Source organism: Emydura macquarii, unplaced genomic scaffold (genome assembly GCF_026122565.2).
Source record: "Emydura macquarii macquarii isolate MOO-44397 ecotype Brisbane River unplaced genomic scaffold, CSIRO-AGI_Emac_v2 contig_3530, whole genome shotgun sequence".
NCBI classification, from domain to species: domain Eukaryota; kingdom Metazoa; phylum Chordata; order Testudines; family Chelidae; genus Emydura; species Emydura macquarii.
Genome location: NW_027133667.1, coordinates 10,871,289 through 10,894,125, shown reverse-complemented (window position 1 = coordinate 10,894,125; position 22,837 = coordinate 10,871,289). Strand labels below are relative to the sequence as shown.

The following is a 22,837-nucleotide window of genomic DNA, read 5'->3' as shown; positions in this document are numbered from 1 at the left end:
TGGTAGCTAGAAGGCAGATCAGGTGAGAGTATATGTTGGGAAAACAGGTAATTAACCAACAGCTGGGAGGCAAGGTGGGTCTGAAATCATCTCCAGGGCAGTGTGTGACTTCCAGTAGCTGAGAGTCGTGTCCAGTTGGGAGTCTTTTGTGGGGAGCCATGGAAGCTGCTGCAGCTGGGAAGCTGATTTGGTAAGGGATTTTACAGCAAACGGGTTACAAGAGCTAGAAGGCAGCTCTGATTGTGGATTGGTGTCCAGTGGAGAAGCAGCAGCTTTCAGGGCAGGAACTCATTTTGTTTTTTGTTTGTACAGCACCTAACACAATGGGGTCCTGATCCATGAGTGGAGCTCCTAGGGACTACAATACTACAAATAAATAATAGAATCATAATAGCCTTGGAGAGGCTGGTCACATGTTGATACATGTCAAGCAGAGAGAGGGAATTGGCAGCTGGGAAGGAGAAGCTGGCCTGGGGCACATTCAGAGGGTTCAAGGTTAGGCAGCTGGGCAGAGGTTGGGACACTTGTGAGGGAGATTAATGGAAGAGATCAGCTACGGCTGAGTATACTCCCCCTGCAGTAGCTCAGTGTAATTTGCAGGGGATGTTTATTCTACAAGTCCTTGCTCCTAGCATTCTTGGGGTTAACACTACAAAGTGACATATAACGCTACAGAGTGAGCAGTGGTCTTCCTCTGGCTGAGGGAGCCTGTTTTACAGGCGGCAATTGCCATGTTCTGATGCAGACTAACGCTCTATGGGTACGGACATTTCTTAGTGTCAGTATGCATGTGGTGTCTTTGGCTAAGCTTTTTGGGTGGTGCTTTCCCAATGGCAATCAACCCAATTTACTGATCAGTATGCTCACTGGTAGGTCACTGCTGAGTTGATGCAGGCCCTTGCCATTCTATTAATGTATCATATTTAACAAATTTTATTCAGCTCCCTGATCTGAGCTGGCAATCACTTCTCCCAGCTTGAAATGTGAATCAACGTATTCCACTGTTTTCAGATGCTGGCCATTATATTACATTTCTGCTATAGCTAGTAAATAATGTTTGTAATTTGAACACTGCTGTGCATGAGGTATTATTTCAGACATTTTTGCTAACATAATGACTAGTCTGATACTAGACACTATTATAATATCTTATGAGTCATAGGAATGAGACATGCTAGCTGGGCAGGCTGTGTTACAGCTTGGAACCAGGAGTGTAAACAAGGATTTCAACTTAAAGGGCTCTTCCCTTAAAAGTAGCTTGCAAAGTGTATAATTAAAGCTCTTGTACCTCTGCAATGAGACATTGAGAATAGGTCAATTACTCCAAACCAGAGAAACAGGCATTTTCTAGTCAGCTTGAAATAGTAATTTTTAGTTTTTTAATACTTTGAGGAGTGCTAAAAGTGAGGGACTAATAACACCAGCTTGAGCTAAGTTTAGTGTGGGCAGGTGTTATGCAAGCTTCCCTCACCCAGCTGCGTGAAAGCAACTCATTCCTGACCTTACATATTTCCTGCTCTTCCATTCCTGGGTCCTCCAAAGTCTTTTAATGCACTTACATTCTGACCTGGAGTACCCCACGGCATCCACATGCAGCTCTGCCAATGCATATCAGTTCTGACCGTGACTTTCATTATTACTCCATTCAAGGGGACTTAACACAACTGTGATCACATCTCAAACAAATCTGCAATGTCTAGTCTAGTTACAAAACTTTGCTGATGCATCTCAATCAAGACCTGGAAAACCACATCCTATTCCAGTCCTTTCTTAAGCAGAGAAGGATAAATGTGCTGTGGTGTTATGAATTGCATAAATGTGACCTAGTCTGAGAGCAGCACTAAAGAAAAACGAACAACCTCATGTGCCCTCAAGCAGAATTTGAATTCAAGTCTCAAGAGGTGAAAGGCTAATTCAGTAATTATTGACTCACCTCCACAACCTTGCTACTGAAGAATGGCTGTGGGAGTGAGGATTAGACAGGTGTTGTGTGGCAGCTGTTATATAGCTCAATTACCCCCAGGGCGGAAATTATTTTTCTGTCTTTCTTTCAAAATTCAAAGCTCCTAGGACATTTGGGATGTAGGGATGTGTATTTCCTCTTATGAACAGAGACAACGGGAGGTAATCTAGGGTTTTTATCCTAGTATCAGAGATAGTTGGTACGGGTGAGAGTTTTCTCCCCACTGGACAGAGAGGATGGCGCCTCCCATGAGACTGTCTGGTCACAGAGCAATAATCTTTACATTTCTCCTGGCTTGAGCCACATCATGGTTCTCATGATAGACTTCCCGTGTCCCACCTCAGTAATGGGAAAGATGTAGTGCTGTTCGTAACCGAATTCCTCTCAGCTGTGCCAGTGATGGCAATTGATTCAGTAGCACATGTACCAGTTCAACTGTGTAAGGTCACCCAGATTCCTTCTGTCTAAATTCTGCCTCAGGAAAAAAGCAGCATCATAGACTGCCTGTTAGATACAACTAATTGCACTAGTCTTTCATGACAGCTGGAACCTGTGAGGTCGGCAATTGGCTGTCTAACCTTTTTATTTTTAAAATATTGTATTTTTGCTTTTAAAATGTGGGTGTGTGAATGTTGCTGAAAGTGAGGGACTGATAACATTGGTTTGGAGTAAGACACAATGCACGCCCAGGCTATGAAAACTTCCACAACAGTGCTCCGCCATTGCATCTCTGTCCTCTAATGCAGTATTTCTTGCTACTCCAGCCAGGCCTCAGCCCACACACAGCTCTGCCAATGCATGTCAGTCTTGGCCTGCCTGTTTCCTTTACTGCATGTAAAACCTCAAATAAAATATTTACAATATAGAGGAATCAAAGGAATAAATAAAATAGAAGATAAAAAAAGAAACTCCTGGTCAATATATCCTTACATTTGGAAAAGAGATATTAGAACAAGTTCTGCAACATCTAGTCCCACCAATGTCTTGTACCCTTCAAGAACAGTCTTGTGTTTAATGCACTGGAATTGGATTTAGGAGATCTAGGTACAATTTATGACTCTGCTACAGACTTCCTTTGTGCCCTTGGGTCAGTTGCTTTCTCTCTGTACTATAGTTCTTTTTCTGTAAAATGAGGTGCCCTAGTTTGTGCACAGATAGTGGATCTGAAGCAGGAATTAATACAGGGAAATCCAATGGCCTGTGTTAGGCAGGAGGTCAGGCTAGACAATCATAATGGTCTCCTCTGGCTTTAAAAAATCTAAAAATTTATGGAAATAGGAAGAATACTTCTTTCTTCTGCCTATCTCTTTTCTCTTTTTAGACTGTAGGCTATATGTATGTACAGTGCAAAGCACAAAGGGGCTGTGACCTCAGCTGACACTACTGTTTCATACAAATGATAATCCACAGTGCCCTAACTCTAACTACCTGCTCCTATCTCCCAGATCTCATTTCCCAGCACCACCACCTCACTACTCAGAATTCTCAACACCATATAAAAAGTCCTTTGGATTTCAGGCATCATTATTGCCATGTAATCCTGCTCGCTAGGTGTCCACCTGTGCTTTGAATGCATTCTTGCCTGTTTCTCAGTGAAAATGTCTCTTGAGGTCATAATTGCAAGAGTAACTTTTTTTAAAAAGTTTTGAGCACTCAGTTGCTGTCACACTTTAGTAGGAACTGCTGGATGCTCAACACTTTTGAAAATTTTTGAAGACCACTCATTTAAATGCCCAAATACAGATTTAGGAGCAGGACTTTAGGCGTTCATGTTGAAAGTCTTGGCCTTGGTATATACTTGGGCAGCTCTGCTTTTTGTAGCATCACTTACAAAGTCTGCATCCCAGGTCTCCATGGAGATGGTGGTGGTGCACATCTTTTACGTCAGCTTGTCTAATCATTGGAATTAAAGCATGTTCATCATATCTAAGGGTATATGATTGACAGCTTTGCCCACTGTAGCACAGTGGCCACTTACTGCCTCCCCCGTGTCTCCTCATGGCTAGTGTTGTCCACCTGGCTGTCCCGCCTCTATTTTCCTTTCATCCAGGACCCTTTAAGAACTCAACTGTTTAAAGGTAATTCAAACAATCCCCGTTTATATAGGCTTCTGGGTACACTCTCTAGGCCTCTACCCTAGTTCAGGCTCTCTCCCACAGTTTTCCAAAATAACACAGTTTTTGAAAATAGAACACACTCTCCCAGTCTTTATCCCAGTTTTAACTAGGCACAGCCCCTTCTCCCTGAAAATCTGACTGTCCATTTTGCAGCATCCCCTGTCTAGGGTTTGTCCTTCCTACACAGGTTCTCAGCTAGTGCTTTCCTCCCACTGGCTCAGGGCCCTACAGGAGTCTTCTTATTACTCCCTGAACCATATACATGAATAGCTGCAGTTTCCGAAGCTTTCCCAATTTACCACCAGGCTTTCTGTCCCTGGTAGTTTCAGCTCCTCTCTCAACCATACCCCCCTCCTTCCCCTTCCTGCTGCCTTTTTATATTGGAATAACCTGATTCCCCTCAGGCAGGGTTTATGGACAAGCCACCCTGTTACACCCAGGCTGTTTCCTATACAAACAAAGTCTTCTTCCCAGATGAGGACTCAAGGGGCCATCAAATATGTCTTGATAGCTTCAACCAATGCTTTCCTTTCTGATAGGATAAGTAGAGATTTATTCATCTTGAAAAGGTTCCTTCCTGGACCACATTTATTATCAGCCTGTTGTCAGGGCTCACCTTCAGTGATGTTTTTGCATAGTGATTTCAGTGATATTAAACAGGATTCCCACACCATCATAAGTCTCCCTTCCAATAGGCCAGACAGAGTGGCCTTCTCATCAGTCACTCTTTGGCAAGGAAATAACCTTGGTCGTGGAAAACCTTGTGCCTTGTAAACATTGTCAGCTTTTATATGCTGTAGCTGGTCACACACCACTGCTCTAGCAGATTTCAACTTAATGTTGTTTGCAATCCAGGTTTCAAGAGTCACGGAAGTGAGAGGCTGGTAAAAGTTGTAAGTTACACCACAAGAGCCAAAACCTCTTACTTTTTAAACGTTTCCCCTTTTTTCACTGGATAAAAGGGGAAGAAAGTAAAAAAAGTAAGACAAAGTATATGTGGGAAGAAAGAACCCCCTTTCCTTTTTAACTTCTATCTGCCTCTTCTTCCAGTACAAAAAGGGAAAACATAAAAAGTAAGAGGAAGTGCGTGTGTCTTTGGAGGGTAGAAGGGAATCTACTCTCACTTTTACATTTTTTTCCAGTGGCAAAAGTCAGAGTGAAATTCTAGTCCTGTTGAAGTCGATGGGAGTTTTGCCACTATTTCACCACTGGAGCCAGTATTTTACTCAAAATGTTCACTTTCTGTTACTTTCACTCAAAGAGAGAAAGAAAGAAAGTTAAAATTGGAGAGAAAGTCTTACTTTTAAAAGTGTAAGTGCTACTGTCTATTTGTGGTGGTGTTGTAGCCATGTTAGTCCCAGGATATTAGAAAGACAAGGTAGGTGAGGTAATATCTTTTATTAGACTAACTTCTGTTGGTGAAAAAGACAAGCTTTCAGGCTACAAAGAACTCTTCAGATGATACTTTCTATCACTTTTTAACATTTCTCTCTCATTTTTCGGGGGGGGGGGGCGGAAGGGAGCTATGAAAAACCTGAGATAAAGTGGACATTTTCATACAACTTTGAAATTAAATATTCAAAAATACCAAACAATATAATTTTTTCTGAAATGTTTTGTTTTTAAATTTGTTGAAAAATGGAATTGAAACCTTTTTTAAAAAAAAATTCTCTCTCAATGAAAAGCCATTTTTCAACTCATTTTACCAGATTTAAATTGAGTATAATGCCACGCATAGTGAGCACCTGAAAAACTTGCCATGGACTGCTTTTATCAGTCTTACTAGTATTTGAGGGTTTCCCTATACTTAGAATGGGGGAATTATCACATATATCATGGTAACCATTTGAATAGTTAAATGTGATAAAAACAAGTTCTTAAGAATGGGTATGGGGAAGATGTGTTAATGTTTGGAAAGTGACAATCTCAATTCTCAGAGGAAAGGTGCTATGAGTGGAAAAGAATATTATTATTTACTAATCATAATCTGAGATCATCCAGGGAACGAGCAACCTGGATAGATCATGAAGCCCATGGATGAGGAAGTAGTTAGAACCAATAGGCCTGATCCACGTGCACCATTTTACATATTACACCAGTGCAACTCCAAAGGCTTCAGTAGCATCACTCTTGATTTACATCAGTATAAATGATTCCAATCTCACACCCTATCCTTCCTCACGGCTCCTCTTTGTGCATAGGCCTCCTGCTGCCATGACTCTCCTTCTGCTGTGAGGGCGAATGCTTCCCTAGCCACTCAGTTACTGCCACATATGATTAATCATCAGTGGTCACTGTTGAGTGCTAGAAGGCTAATTAACACTCCTGCTTCCTTTGCAGCGCTCCCAATCTCACCGACTCAAGGTATAAGAGATCATTCCGAACTTTGAACCCAGATTTCCCTAAATTCAACCACTTTAATTACACAGACAAAACACAAGTAAACATAGTGGGTCAAATTCATCCCTTGTATAACTCCATTTTAGTCAGTGGAGTTATACCAAGAATGAATTTGGCCAAGTACTATCAACTAGAAGATATTAAATACAGAAGTAATTTAAGAAAGCAAATCTTGCATACTATTCCATACAAACAACTATATTCACAGACCATAAAAGTTGTGGGTAAGAATTCAAAGTTAAACTTGCAAACACAATTCTTTCTTTTACTGCATCCACAGCTCAAACTGGGCAAAATTTTGCTGGCCTTACACTTTGGGAGTTTTGCTGTTGATAACAAATGCAGATGGATTAGAACCTCGGAAGTTACCTGGGCAAAATTCTCAGTGACTTCAATGGGAGTTTTGCTTAAGGGCCGCAGAAGTGATATAGCTCAATATGGGAACCAATGTCCCAAAAGCTCTTTCAGGCCATATGCTAAATAAGGAACAGCAGCAACACAAACCCAAGCAAAGTTTGGGGCCTAAACTTGTATCATCAGCGATGACCTGGTGCAGGTTGTGGGGTTCTTCCCTAGAGAGAATCAGTATAAATTGTGGACATGTGCAAATGTTCTCCATAGCTCTGTAACTCCAGTCTAATGAGAATAAATCCAGATTGGTTGCCTGTGTTCCTGTAGAGCATCATCAGACTCCCTTTCAGAATGCCTACAATGATTGGAATTTGTAGCTAATCTTTTCTTAGTTACCAGATGATTATTTTCCACATAAGTGGGCAATGATAAAGGTAGAGGCTGCCATACGCTCTCCTTCTTTAGAGCAGTTTTTGACAGATAATAAATCATTCCATGATACAGGCTTTTATTTTCTGATGTTGGGAGAGGAGGGGGGCAAAATGCCATCAGGCTGTAGAATGCCATTCTCAAGCTGCTGTTTGGTTAGCTAAGGAAATGAGTTTGCAAAGACGTCATTTTCAACCTGTGACTTGGCTCTTACAACGTCTGCACAGACTTCTATTTTCACGTGAGCATCCTGAGTTTTTTTACAGTGAGTGACAGCTTCCAAAATAGCAAACTGCACCATAGTGTCCACCCACTGTTCTGCTGACTTTGTCCCTGAGTGTTCATTTGAAATACAATGGAAGACTTTTTGCTCAGAGATACACTTGAGTAAATCAGAATTAACTGAATTGACTTCACTGCAGTTCTTCCAAATTTATTCTGGTAAAACTGATAGCAGATGTTGGCCCAGTTTATACTTTTTTGGCTATATTATCTGATGATATGAGCCTAAAAGAGAAATTAGGGTTGGAACTGGAGTCTGAAAAGTTCCTCTGTAAAACTATCATCTGATTTTTCCATTTCGAAGCCTCCATCTGTTATTTTCACAAGTTTGATCAGTTTGCAAATAAAAAAAAAAAACTTTTCCAAGACCAGCCCTACAAGTTCCTCCTAACAACCTGGTCTCTTGAAATCCACCTGTGCTCTTTGGGCTTCACAGGTGATTCCACAGCACTATGTTGCCTTTGCAAGGCTGGCAATTTACCTGTTGGTACACTAAGCATATATGATTGAGAGGGCAAAGAGCTAGCTGATATGTGAAATTAAAAAGGTGAAATTTTAACAACTCACTTGTCTTAGTATTCTGACTAGAATCAACATTAAAGAACACCAAACACTCTCCATGAAATACAACTTCGAAATCTTATGCTTTCAAAAGGATGCACAGGATTTAGAGATAACTGTTATTAAAGTCAGTTGGACAAAGTCTGTGCAAATCCTACTGGAGTCAATGGGGTGTAAAGCAGGGCAAAATTTGGCCTAATAAGAGTCATTCAAGTCAACAGGAATTGTGTGGGTAAATCTTGAACAAATTGAACATTAAGGGAAAAGTGGTGGCCTCTATTAGTGTATTGTTCAAAGTAGTCAAATGATTTCATAGACCTTGGAGTTCTCAAGATAATGTGTTCAGGTTGTTACTCCTGAGGCTGCTATTTCTGGTGCCCTAAAATATTTCTCTCTTCACATTCTGTTTCATTGATTTTTGTATTCCCCTTACTCATGGCCAGATTTTCAAAAGGGCACAGCTCCCACTTACGTACTTAAATGCAATAGCAGATTTTCAAGAGCTACAGCTCTCCATCCAGCAGCTCCCATTCCTTCTTAAAAAATTTTACCTTTTCAGCTGAAAACACTTCTTTCCTTTTCTACTTTTCTCCCTGGATGCTCCTGCTTAAAATGGTCTGCTTTTGGGAAAGTCCCTCACATGCTACAAAGGAAAAGCACTCGGCTCCCTCCGCTGATTACCACCAGAAACACTGGATATTTGAATAAGACAAAAGGAGGGACTGTAAGGCAAGACAAGCGGGTCTGATGTCAGTGGAAAAGCCTTTTTATTGCTAATTTATTACAGAATTAGTGAGTTCATCCTTGAGTAAAGATGACCCCAAAAGTCAATCAGACCCTACAGTAATTTCTGTGAAGCGTGAGATGGTTTCTTTTTAAAATATGTAGGATTTTAATTTTAGAATCTGAGCAATTTTCTCTTCTGGTTCATAACCTGCCTGTTTTTCTGGGCTCTCTCTCTTTGTCTTCATTCAGGCTTCCTCACATTCCTATTGTGAATCAGGCACAAATCTTGATGTGCAGCCAAAACCCCTTGTACTTGTCACCACTTAATATACTCTCTAAGCCATTCCTACAAAGTTTGGATGGGTGATACATTGATTTCTACTGCTTTTCTACTGCTAAACTACATGAGGATCTGACTTTTTCCAGGCATCAGTCCCATTACAACAAAGCCCTGAATTTGATTAGACTTTAGTATCTTAGTCCTGTTAGATAAGCTATTTGTTCATCAGTTCTTGTTATAATTTACATTAAAGTCTGGGATATGATTTTTAATTGGGAAAATGAGCTACCTCTAATCACAATATGCTTTTACCCTCAAAAAATGGGCCAAAGTCTGGTCTCAGTCACACCTGTGAATGCCAATGAAATCAGTGGGGTTGCACCCCAATTTATAGCAGAAATTATACCAAGCAGAACTGAAATGAGGAAGGGAGAAAAATGTGGAGCGGCAGGAGCCATGGATGACAAGTCACTTTTGCGTGGACATTCAGGATTCTAGCCTAATTCCAGTGAAGTCAATAGGAATTTTGCCATTCAGTTTTAACAAAGGGAGAATCTGGCCTTCACTCAGGTTCCTGTTTCTACACACTGCAACGCAAAAGCACCTCTCCCTTATAAAAAATAAAACAGGGCAAACTCCCAATTGGTGTACAACAGGAAGGGGAAATCTCTTCGCTATCACATGCTGCTGTAGTTTTGAAGCTCAGCGTCTGTTTTGTGGCATGTCGTGCATTTCTCTCCTGGATCAAATTAATGTTTTCTTCCTGTGCAAAAAGCCCATCAGGGAAAGGGCAAAGATGAAAACCATCAACACAAACAGCCTCCAGATGCCTCTTCACCTCCTCCACTCTGCATCTGTTGTAATTGTTAAATCATGTTTGCAAATAATTCTGCCTCATATCATTCAGCCACTCCCTAAGACACTGCCGCTGAATGCAACCAGCTCTGTGGATGTCCCCAAACAGATGTGAGAGATGAAAATCAATTTAACTAGTTCAGAAGAATGCCGAGGTCTCTTTTATGGATATTATCAGTTGAAATCTGCATAGAATTTGTAGCTCTGGCTGCCTTCACTTGCTTACCCATCTTTTTCTCCTATTAAGTCCCTCAGTGTTGTGGCACTTGCATTTGTTGACCTCTCATCTTAGGACTGTTAACACCCATCACAGCTCAAAGCACAGTGCGGAAGCGTCAGGAGAGCGACAGCAGATAGAAATATGATTAATGATATATGGCCAAGGTCAGCAACCCTCCTCAGAACAGACACAGGCAGCCAATCTCAAAACCACCAGGCTGCAAGAAAGACTTCTCTTTCCTATTTCCTATGCCTTGTCTTTTCAGTTTCACAGGCTGGAATTCAGACAGCCTTGTTTACAGAGCAGGAAGCCTCCCCCCTGTGCTCTAGGACTAAGAGGCGAAAACATATATTTTCTGGTTTGGACCAATTTAGTTTAGGTAGACGACAAGGGTCAGATTCCAGAGACTGTAAACGAGTGACTCTCTGAGCTTTGCTGATTTATAGCAGCTGAGTCTCTGGCCTAATAATTAAACAAGTTTGTTACTTGCTATTCAGCTCTGCCTTGAAGTATACTGACTTTGTCCCTCATAAAAAAAATAACTGAGCAGACAAAAAGAACACATGATGAGACAAATACAATAATAATAGTTGCAAGATGATAACATCTTCTATTTGAGGATCACACACAGCTTTGCAAACATTAATCAATTATGCCTAACCACATACTTCTGAGGAAGGTATGTTAAATATTTTTTCCTATTTTACAAATAGGAAAACTGAGGCACAGAGACGCTAAATGACTTGTTGAAGGTCAGATAGTGAGTCAATGTCAAAGATCACACTAGAGTCCAGGTCTTTTTAGTTCTCTATCTATGCTACCTCACAAATTAAGTGTTCAACTATAATTGTCTGATTCACATTAAAGACTAACTCCTCACAACACACTTCCTTGAAAATTTACAATGCCAAATTTTAAACAAGATGTTGCACTATGAAATGAATGGCACATCTCTGGGGAAAGTACCTTCACACCAATATAAGAGGATTCCCATGGAAATGGAGTTTTAAACAACTATCACCTTCCACCCAGAGATGGCTGCAGTTCAGTGGCAGGTGAAGTGATTTCTCTCTGTAAGTTGGTTTAGAATCTTTTGGGATGAGTGGTGCGATCATAAATGGATATTAACCTCATTAACAGCACTCAAATTAGGCTGGTACTTGGGGGGAAGGCATACCAGCATGTCTGTCAGGCCGCCTTCTGATTCTTCAGAATTTCAGCTTTGACTACAAACCATAAATCTATAGCTGATATAGTTAACGCAAGTGACCCATGTGTCACTGATTCAGAGACATCTGCTAAAGTTTGCAGAGAGCCTGAAACAAAAGCTTACAGGTCTGAACAACCCCAGCACTCAGTGAAATGTTAACTGAGATGCTCAGTGCTGATAATTTAAATATCAGCATTGTTTACTAAGGGCTTGTCTACGCTGGCGCTTATGCTGGCAAAACTTCTGTCGCTCCACCCTGCTGAGCGACATAAGTTTTGCCAGCATAAGTGCTTGGGTAGCTGTGTTATATCGGCGGGAGAGAGCTATCCTGCTCACATTGCGACCGCTCCTCGTTTAGGTGGTTTTATGATGTGTTTTTTTTCCACACTCCTGTGCCACAAAAGTTTGGCAGGCATATGTGCCAGTGTAGGCAAGCCCTAATTCACTGCTCATCCATGAACATAAGGCAGGAGAGGGAAGAGCATACCATGATTATAAGTACAAATCTCATGCTGGCACCATAAGTAGGAGGGTTTTGGAGAGTACCAGTGCTTAAACAGTACACAAAACAAAGGGTAGCCAAGCCCGAGGAACACCGCAGAGCCCAGTACAGCATCTGAGCCCCTTTGAGAGGGAGTTGAGCCCAAGAAGACCAGGATGGCATGAGAGCCCCACTGAAGAGAAGCAAAGCCCAAGCAGCCCAGCAGAGCTCTTTGGTGTATTCAGTCTCCAGTGAGGGGTAATCAAGCCCGAGGGATCCAAGAGAGCCCAGAGAGCATTTATAATCATATTTTGAACAGCTGTACAAACTACTGTCTCATACAGCTGAAGCTTATTTTGTGATTGGATCCTTGGAAGAGCAGCACCACCATTATTTTAAAATGTGTTCCCTGATTATTAGAAGCTGAACACTGAAAGTTTGAATACTGAAACTCTTCGCAGTGTAGGTAACATTCAAAAACCTCCTGTCTCCTAGATGGTCCATTTTCTACAGGATTATGCTAGGCTAGTACCATTAGCCATACAGCCTTTCCTTTTCAGTTCAGCTTATTTTTTTTTAATTCTGTTGAACAAAGTCCAGTCAACCCAGCTTTCCAGCAGATCCCCAAAGCACTATAAGCAATGTCCTTCGAGGAAGAAAAGCGATTCAGCCTCTGAACAGTGACAAGAGAGCAGAGGGTAGGGAAAGGGGCTTCCTTAGTGGCCTTTTGCAGTGCTCTGGAAGAAGTAGGCTGGATTTCAGACCCTAGCCACTCATTCTTTAGACCACAATGGCTTGGGGCTGCTTTGCTTTGTTATGTGGGAGACTGGTTTGTGGAGGATGGGATATGAAAGACGGGGAGTCTTCTATGTATACACTAAATATACCAGGAGTTTTTTCTCATACACATGAAAGACAAATAGATATTCTAAACAATGACATTAATACTACTTATTGGCACAGGGCAACCAGAAGTATTTTTCAAAATTAATTATTTGGCAGTACAATATAACTTGTGACATCATTAAAGATTTAAACTCAGAACCATTACTAAAACACTATACTGCATTTAGAGCATGATCTCTCTATTCCCACAACTGCAAATAAAACCACCAGATGCAAAAAAAAGTCTTACTTATAAACACAAAAGGCCAGACTGTGAACCCCTAATTCACATGGATGAGCAGTTACTCACCCAGAGAGTCTCACTGATTTCACTGGGACGTCTCATGCAATTAAGTCATCCCCAATGGTACTACGGGGTTCATAAACTGGCCCTCAAGGCTAAATCCTACCCTAGTGGAGAAAGGAAGTATAGAAGGTATTTTTTCCCCATTCAGCAGAAGGAAAGACAGTGCTCAAGCAAATGAAAGGCAGAGGGCCCAGCTACTGCACTGACCAGTACACCAAGGCTACAAGAAGATTTAGTTTGCCAGCTCTGGGGGCATGCATTTGCAGCATAAGCTAGCCAGAGGCACACACAGTCCCTTTTCCGAAGAGTAGGAATGTGTGGTCCATATTGTGACTTGGCTGCTTGGCCTGAGCTATCCTGCTCTGCATTGCCAGGGGGACCTGTTACTAATGTGTGGCCATTATCACTCCACTTCTCCCCATGCCCCTCGATATGGCTTCTATCCACAGAAGCGTGATTTCACCCTATCGCATTATTAGACAGTTGAGTCTTCTGTTCTGAAGTCTGATCTTGTCATGGAACAGAAACTGGTTAAGTGACAAACAAGAAAGTGCCACACAAAATGGTTACTCTTTAGAGAGGAGGCTAGTTAACAGTACTTCCCCAGTGGCTAGTATTGGAATGAGTGATATTTAAGATGCTCTGTTCGTTAATGATGTGGAAGAAGAAACAGACAGCAAGTTAGTAAACTTTGCTAATGAAATGTCATCGTTTCATTCATGGACAACTGTGACAACCTCCAGAGGGACTTACATACATTATAGGACAAACTGGGACAAGCACCTTCAAAACTCATTCTTGTACAGCTAAGCCAGTTAGAGGCAATGAGACACAGAAAACTGAGCACAGGCTGAAGATGTGCTACCTTTTGGTTTTCAACAACATCAGGGCATCACAGATTTGTCCTATATAAACTGAGTTTGTTAGCTCACATTTCAATTGCCTACCTTGGAATTAGCAAATTTATTCAAGGGTTGAAGTCTAATTCATTCAGAAATTCTGTTAACAAAAAAAAGTTAAGCTCATGCGCATAAAAACTGTGGTGGAGATGGATATTCTCTGCTGACTCACAGAGCAAATACAAAATAGGAAGCAGGAATACAAGGTTTTCATCGCACTGCCTTGTTAATGTGCCTTAACCTTTTCTTGAAGGGACCACCTACAAGTAAAGAAGGTAATTCAGACTCTGTGGGCCTGATCCAATGCCCACTGAAGTCAATAGAAAGTCTCTATTGCCTTCAGTGGGCTTTGCATCAAGTTAATCTGTGTCAAGTTAATCCTTGGTCTTTTTGCTGAGACTTCATATAGAGATTCTAATTAAAGCCATTTACGGTGGTGTTTTTTTAAATGTGGACAGCTTTGTACTGAGAAATACAGTTAAATCACCAGACCCATTTCACATACTATAGGCCACTGAGCAGCTATCACCAACATTTGGTCATTAACAACCTGAGCCAGATTCTAACCTAATAAGTGCTTGAGTCTAAATTCTCAAACTTGAAAACAGGTCCTATTTAGGTGTCTAAATAAAAGTTGCCTGATTTTTAGAGATTGAGCACCTACAGCTCCTATTTACTCCATCAGGTCTCGTTTGCTTAAGTAAAGTGAACAGGATTTGGCCACTGGTATTAATCAACAACTATGACTTTTGCTAAATCAAGAGCTTTGGTGGTACAATAACCAATGCTAGAGCTTGCCCCAGAGAAGCCCACCAGCCTCTGATACTAATCTTACTTTGTTGCTCAGACAAATCATTTCAACATCCACATATTGGCTGGATATGCTCCCAAAGGGAACTGTCTCTTGGATTTTGCTTGTTGGGGAGTTTGAGGGGGAAGAGGGCAAAACTATTCTTCCTTGAGAGCCATTGATTTCATCAGCAATAACAGCAATATCCCTATGGAAATATTTCACTGCCTCCCTTCCAAAATCAAGCAGTTGATAATGATCATTTCAGTATTAAATTGTAAGAACAATGCTAGTGTCCTGTAACTATGGAACTGTCTAAAGGGTTCCAGCCCTGACATTTCTAGACTATATGACTTGTAAAGATAGGTGCTAGGTGTCTAAGAAGTGAATATGCAGTTTGTGCTCATAAGGAAGGGTGATGGTGCTAAGATCTGGATAATGTAGGAATACAGGAATCTTCTGCTCTCATGTAACCATTCCTCTGTCAGCAGCTCTGATTAGTAGAGATATCTGGTGAATTCCCAGTTACTTTGCACAAAGATGTCCTGAACTGCAGAGAACAAAAATAACAGATAATTCCCTGAGAAGAAAAGTCTTAGGGTTTAATTTGACCCTGGCATAATCAGATGCAATTCTACTGACTTCAGAGGAGTTACAGAATGCCCCTTTACTGTATAACAGGGCTGATTTGGCCCTTATACCATACTGTAGCTCTGCTCTGGCTAGAAACCTTTGCTTTCAAAGTAATTAACCATATGTCAACAGCCTGCAACAGTGAACTGCAATTAAATAAATGAATAGAAGACAGATGCATACTTTAAAATGTATCCCTGTAGAAGACTCTTAACAGCAAGTATTGGCCTTTTTTTCTTTTTAAGATCAGCATTTAATGTTAGTGGTACTGAAGATCTGTGGATCAATACCAATTATTTTATATGTATTTCACCCTTCCCCAACTTGCTACAAGTATACAACCATGGTAATGTATGAGAATGGTGGGTGTCTTCAGATGGATCTGTTTTTCCTTGCAAGAAATCTCACTGCTACAAATTCTTAAGCACTCCTCCCTAGCTAAAAGCCTAGAGAGAGAGACAGAGGAAAGTTGCTTACTGTTTCGGGGCTTCTCCTCATCCATGCCTTCATCTTCATTTTCTGGATCGATGTCTTCTGCTTGAGTTATCCAATCTAGGTACCCCTTCAAGTCCTCCTCCAGCTGTTGTTTCTCCCGCAACTTCTGAAAGTCACCCCGAGCCTTTGCCTTCTCTCTTTCTTTGGAAAACTCCCTGGCAAGAAGGAGGGAGGGACAGGATGTGGGGGTGGGAGAGATTGAAAAACAATGGAATTAGACTGGTTTGCATTGGAAATATGGCATCCCCTACCTCGGACCCTCAGCTGCTTCTATTCATTCAAATTCACATTAATATGTACATGGAGTGGTCCTTGTCAGATATACAGATATAAGAGCTCGAGTGTCTAGTCTCTATATATATATTTGGGAGAAGCTAACTCTCGGAATTTGGTTAAGAATGAAACTGAAACTTGCATATAACATTTACATAACATGTCATTCTTTTTCGATTATTATGTTTTGCCATATGCATCTTTCCACCAGTCATTTGTGAATATCTGTTATTATTACACTTGCTTAATCTGATGATCCATATTAAATGTCCGGCAATAATCTGACAGCTGGAAAGAGAGACTGCAGGGCTGACTTATAGCCAAGTCTCAACCTGACCTCCAGAACTGCAAGTGCAATTGCACCTCAATGGGTGCAACTGTAGGTGTAATTAAATGCACCCATAATTTTGTTCACACATTTGATCGAGGGTGAAAAACTGCACCAACAACAACGGATGCTGTATTTGAAAATTTAGGCGTGTGTATTTTGCAACAGGTTTCCTGTATTAGAGACTGTTACCTGCTTCTGTCTGACCAGAAAGAAGCATTTGCAAATCCAAAGTTTGGAGGACAACTATTAGGAATAATGGCTGCAGCCAGAGAATGGATTTGGGCTGAGCATTTAGAAAGCTTGATGAAAAAACATTATATTGACTATGTGCTTAAACACAAGATATCGGAACAAGAATTCCATGTAGTTAAGCCAAGCGTTGTGGTCCCCTACTTCTTTTGTGGACAGCAAATGCTATCCTAAATCAGCTTTTTCTGGAGGTGCTGGATAGGCCTCTGGTTAGATACCGGACTTCTTCCTTCACTAGAGGAAGTCAGATGAACCTGTGGTACGACTATATTCAGGAAAGGTGGCTCTTTATTGGGTGTTCTCAAATTAATGATTTTTTTTTTTGGCGTCTGTCTTAATATTTGGGGAACCACCGATTTTCTTTTAAACTGAACTGAATTCAATTTTAATTGGATTAAACTTTCTCTTCCATGACTCTGAGCCAGTGAGATGCCTTTATTTTAAAAAGTGAGTTTAGAGGTGGTGAAATGTACTGGACAGATAGGCCGCAAGAATTCAGACTGTCATTTATCCACAGAACAAGTAGTGCATGGGCTCTGACAGTGCAAGCTTCCCATACAACCCTACCAATGTGGATCAACCTTAAGTTACAAGAACTGAGCTAAGTCCTGCACAGTTTCATACTGTGTGTTTTCATTTACTAGAACAAGTGTAAAATGCAGCTATTCTGAGTGGTAGCCTTTTACACGCATTTTGCACAGGTGTTAAAGACTATATGAGGTACAGGCAAGCCCATCTCTAGGCATGAGAAGTGAGTTCTTTCTCTCTGGCCAGTCAATTTGTAGATGCTTTGATTATACCGCCAACAAAGGTTGGTGTTTTCAGATGCACTCAGATTTGATCTAACTCTGCCTCCATTCAGGCCTATGGGAGTTGAATCACTGAAGTCAATGCGAGCAGTTAGACCAAAGCTATACTCTTTTGAAAGTCCCAAAGGTGTTAATCAGTGCCAAGTGTGGTGTCCTCTGGTAACTCAAATGGAGCTGAGTATCCATCATTGCAGAGGAAGTGCTTCCCTTTCGCCTAGGGCGTGATCCAAAGTCCAGTGACTCCCACTGACTTCTATGGGCTTTGGATCAGGCCCTTTGTGAGGCCTGACTGTAAACTAGGCTGCAAGATAATGACTACAGGAAAGGGTCTTCATGAATCAGACAGACACACAGAGCTACAGTGTGTGACAAAGTAAGCCTGCATGGTCCACTCCTCCATCATCTTGCTTTGCACTGCTTCATGGGACTGTGATAATGAAGACTTTAAAGTGGAAAGTGGAGAGTAGCTGTGCTGGGCCCTCGGGACTGAAAATAGCTTCACAATAAGTCCTGGGATGGAACTTTGCCATATGTCAGAAGTGAAAAATCAAGTGTTCTTACCCTGAGAATCACAACTGGGTTGTTTGGAAATGTAAAAAAAAGATGGATGTTGGAAAAAACCAATCAATAACAACACTTTCTATTTCTATAGCATCTCTCTTCTGAGACTCTCAAAGAGCTTTACCAACATTAATGAATTAAAGGCTCAGAAAACATGTGAGGTAGGTAAGCATTATTAACCCTATTTTATAAATGGGTGACCTGAGGAAAAGCAAGATTAAGGCCAAACATTTCAAACTCAAGTGCCTAAAGTTAAGCATCTAAATCAGTGGCCTGATTTTCAGAGGTGCTGAGCATTTGACACCAATGGAACCACATGTATTTAGGTGTGTAAATATGAATTTAAATGGCTATATCCGGGCACGTGAGTTTAAAAATGTTGACCTTTGGCATAAAGACTTGGCCCATGACACACTAAGTGACATCCCTGTGCAAAGAGCCAGCATATAGCCTATGCACTACTTAAGTCTCACTTAAAACGTGTTAGGTTTCAACTGGGTGTAAGGAGGATTTAAGTGATCCCTAAAGGGTTTAAGTGGGATTTAACTAGTACATAGGCCTTGTGCTGGCAGAACTGAGAATAGAATCCAGCAATCCCAATTCCCAGTCCCCTGACCTAAATGAACAATATTGACATGACTCATCCGTCACAAAACATTAGTGTGTTTCTCATTTCAGAAAACCTTCTAAAAAAGAGGACTTAAATGTGCTTAGTTTCTAAGCTGTGGTATCAATAAAACTTGACGCTTGAGGACTATGTGGTTCAGGAAACTGCTAATGAAATTCAGAACATTTCATATTTAGGAGGCCAGTTAGAATCCAGGGTAATCCAGTGGTTAATGACCAACAGTTGTTACTGACTGAAAGCTATTTAGTATCGTATGTGAAATGAGCTGGTGTTTTCAGTCAAGTTCCTAGGAGGCACATCACTACACTACCATCACATTTGGCACTAATGTTTTTATTGGCAGTCTCAGAAGGGAGGCCAAGGACCAAAAGAGCTACCATCTCAAACCTACAGGTGTTCTCCTCAGACAACATTGAAAGACGATGGGAGAGTAGCATGGGGGAGGCTTACAGAAGTAATGGCCATCCTGTCTCTTTTCAATGAATAAACAACATTAATTGAGGGCTGCAAATCTGGCAGTTTTAACCAGCATTCAATTTACTTCACTTTCCCCTTCTTCCTACGGAAAACTAGAGGAGAAAGCTTCCCTTAGGTACAAACTCAACAAATGGAGTGTGTCTGGGAAGTGCCTTTCAGTGCGTACGAGATTGGACTGAGTCAAGATCACAAGTACGAATATCTTTCCTCTTTTGTCCTGTATGATCTAGGGGAAACCTTTTCTTCCCTGCTCTGATAATGGGATGCACAATTCTTGTTCTATACCCCATTTCATTATGATCTCTGGTACTTAGAGGAGTGATGGAAAGTGAGCAAAACAGTGAAATTATAGCTGTTTAAAGGCCTTAGTGACTACTTTAAGTCCAGCATATGGATTTGAACCTTATTTACTCTGACAGGTACAGAATATCCTGTCAGCTTGCCCTATTTTTGGGTTACTATTAGATATGGACTGAACTACAAACACGAATCTGAATACCGCCAGGGCTTAAGGGTATGGAGGAAAGCTGAATTTGAATCTGGCTAAAAGTCTCACAGCTGGCCCATATCTCTAATGGACTGAAACAAACCCACAGATGTAAACACCCTGATCTTTGGGAGAACTGAATTTGAGTCAAATTTGCTGCTGTAATTATGTGGAGTCATTTTCCTTGAACTGGTATGGTATTTTCTTTAGAAATACATCCATATTCCTTATCCTCAGGCAAGCCAGTAGCAGGACTATAGTGATGTTCATATATATGTATAGTATTTACTTTAGCATATAACTAGGTATAGTATATTGCTTGGCTTGTTCACGATGTCCACTAATTGGAATGAGATATCTAGGAATGACTGATTATGGCTCTGATATTTAGCCAGAGCATAATTCAACCTCCAATTTTGCAGTTGCAAAAAAATAGGTTCAATCAAGGCATCTTAGCTGGCACAATTAATTCCACCCTAATTTTAACTGTGGGCACAAAATTGCATCCACATTATTGGGAAGCAATTATTTAAAATTTAGGTCTATATGAGCATGAATGTAACATCTCCCTTTTGACTGATGAAGTGTAAGAAATAATTCTCTTCCTTCAAGACATGCTGGGTATAAAATGAGATGTACAGAATGGGTTACCTTGAATGTACAGATCACCAGCAATATTCTTTTGTAACATCTATGTAGAATGGCTCAGTAGAAATAGGGAACGTTTGAGCAATATCTAAGTCTGAAGGGTGTAGATACTTCATGACTCAGTACAATTCAGAACTGTGATTGAAAATTAATTGTTTGAGCATTGTGTTACTTTTTTCTAAAGAATTTTGGAAACTTCAACTCCTCATTTCAGCTTGCTAAGAAGTAGGAGGCCTTTTCCAGGGATGTTAAACAGTGAATGGTTCCCAGTGCGATCCTCTAGGTTGACTGTGAAAGGTACAGCAGAAATGGTGCAGATATCACAGTACAGTCAACACAGTCAACGAGATTCAACTCAGTGACATAATGTGGATGAACCTCATGGTTGATCCCAGCTGTCCCCAAAAAATTGCTTATTTGTAGTGTAGTTTTAGTGATTTCTGGCTGCAATATCTTAGGTGCTGGCAGGGTGGGCACGGCCTACTCTTCCCCCCAACCCCACAGTCAGATAAATATATAATCTTTAATTACCACTATTGACTTTTTGTCATGTAAAGATGCAATCAGTTTTGCCTGCCCACTTTCATATGTCACCAACCTCCACTGCTATTTTATATGGTTACCTGCTGATTTGAGTGTCTAAGTGGGGGACTCTGACTATGATATTAAGGAACTCATGTCTGAAAACTGGACCCACAGTATCACTCTCCAGGTATCCAAACACAGACTATTGCCTCACCCTTTATTTTTGGATCTTCTTTTCCTCTCCATTTACTCACTTGAAGATCCTCTCCTGGCAGCAGCTGTTACAAGTGCATACCTTTCCCTCAGTAGGGGTGATGCCGAAAGTAATGGATCCTTCTTTAAACCCGAAATCTCTCTGTAGGATAGCCAGAGAAGTTTCTTGTGTGGGCCTACTAGTGCCCTCCCTTTCTGGTTGCCTCTGAGACCATGCACATCATTTCTGTGAGGCACCTAACTTCCACTCCTGCTAAGAGAGTCACCCTTCACTTGTCATGACCCTCTCACCTCAAGAATACTTTATCAAAATTAGATGTGAGAGTTGAAGAGGTCAGTAACGCTGACAGGGTACAGACATTGACCAAACTTCCCACAAGGCTCAGCAGAGTAAGCACCAGGACCAAGATTTTTAAAAAATGGCTGCCTAAAGTTAAGCTTCTAAGACTGTATTTACACACCTACATAAAATAGCCTGATTTTAACAATCTTGAGCACACAGCAGTGCTTAAACATGGAATTAGGAACTAATCCTAGGCACTCATTTTTGAAAATCTTGCTAAGAATGTTTGTTGACTTGGATCTTCTAGTTATCTGGTTAACCAACGCCAGCACAGTGTTTAACTTCTGGATACATTAACAGCTGTTTTTATGCAAGGCTACTGCTTACTTGGCCTCAGCAATGATGCTTTGTAGCAAGGGTTAAAATGAAGAAATAAGGCACTGCTGCTTCTCTTGGGACATTTTAACCCTCCCTACCATATTCCCCCCTGACTCTCATGATCACCCTAATAAAACATCACCAGAAAATGACCTCTTCCTGCATTAACCCAAACCCTGTAACGTGTACAACAAAGAAGACGAGCCCATTAAAGAAAAACATGTTAGTCTTTCAGGGGGAAAAGAATCCCCCCAATTAGCCTGTCTAAAGGCTATTAAACAAGAGAATCTCTCAAGTTAAGAAGGAATAATTTGGCAGGACTCCCATCTTACGAATGTTTAGGGATTTGCCATATATGTTGCTAGTCACCTTTTCCTTCCACTGATTTTTCCAGGATTTTACCAAAAATCCCTTCCTGGTATGGTAAGGTGACATGCTTGTCCTTATTCATGGCCCCTTCTAAAGGTTACTTTAGGGAGAAGAATATTTTAAAGGCAAGGTGTATGCTTTTCATAAAGGGCTTTACTCAAAAGATTTCCCCCATTTCAGGTGGGCCATCTGATGCCATATTTTGGTATTTTCACAATAAAACCAGGGGCTTCTACTAAAGGTTTCTGAGAGTGAACCACCATTGCCCCATTATATCCATAACCAAAGAGAAGGGATAGAGATATAAATTTAAAATATAAATAATAATAAAACATTTTCCTGGTTCTGCTTACCCGCTAAGTACACCGAGAACCAAGTTAAGTACAAAAAATGACCCTATGATGATTAGTGTAACAAAATAGATCCAGGGCCAGTCCCTTCCTATGGCATCATTGACCTGGAAGAGTGGAATGATAATTAGTGAGACAGGCTCAGTTTCTGAGCACTGCAAGGCTCCAGCCAAAGGGATCCCAAGTCACCAGGCGCAGGGCTTTCAAAGTTTTGCATTACTGCAGTTTATGATTGAGAACAAATTGTCCTCTCTCCAGTCTAGCTGGAGTTGAGTATTTTGGTTGGTCTGAGGTTGAATTTCCTCATTAGAGAGTCACACTTTGTTGTGACATTTATTTTGGCTGATAACTTTTTAAGTTATTTATTTCAGA

At 40.9% G+C, this 22,837-nt stretch overlaps 1 protein-coding gene across 9 annotated transcripts in view; it reads right to left on the bottom strand.

Moving 5' to 3' along the window:
* CACNA1C (calcium voltage-gated channel subunit alpha1 C) overlaps positions 1–22,837 on the bottom strand; it is a 648,228-nt gene that overhangs the window by 160,061 nt on the left and 465,330 nt on the right. For all 9 annotated transcript variants that reach the window (XM_067536222.1, XM_067536225.1, XM_067536223.1 and 6 more), the window contains one exon: positions 15,867–16,039. In XM_067536222.1, the coding sequence (XP_067392323.1) occupies positions 15,867–16,039 (173 nt within the window). The remainder of the gene's footprint in view (positions 1–15,866; positions 16,040–22,837) is intronic.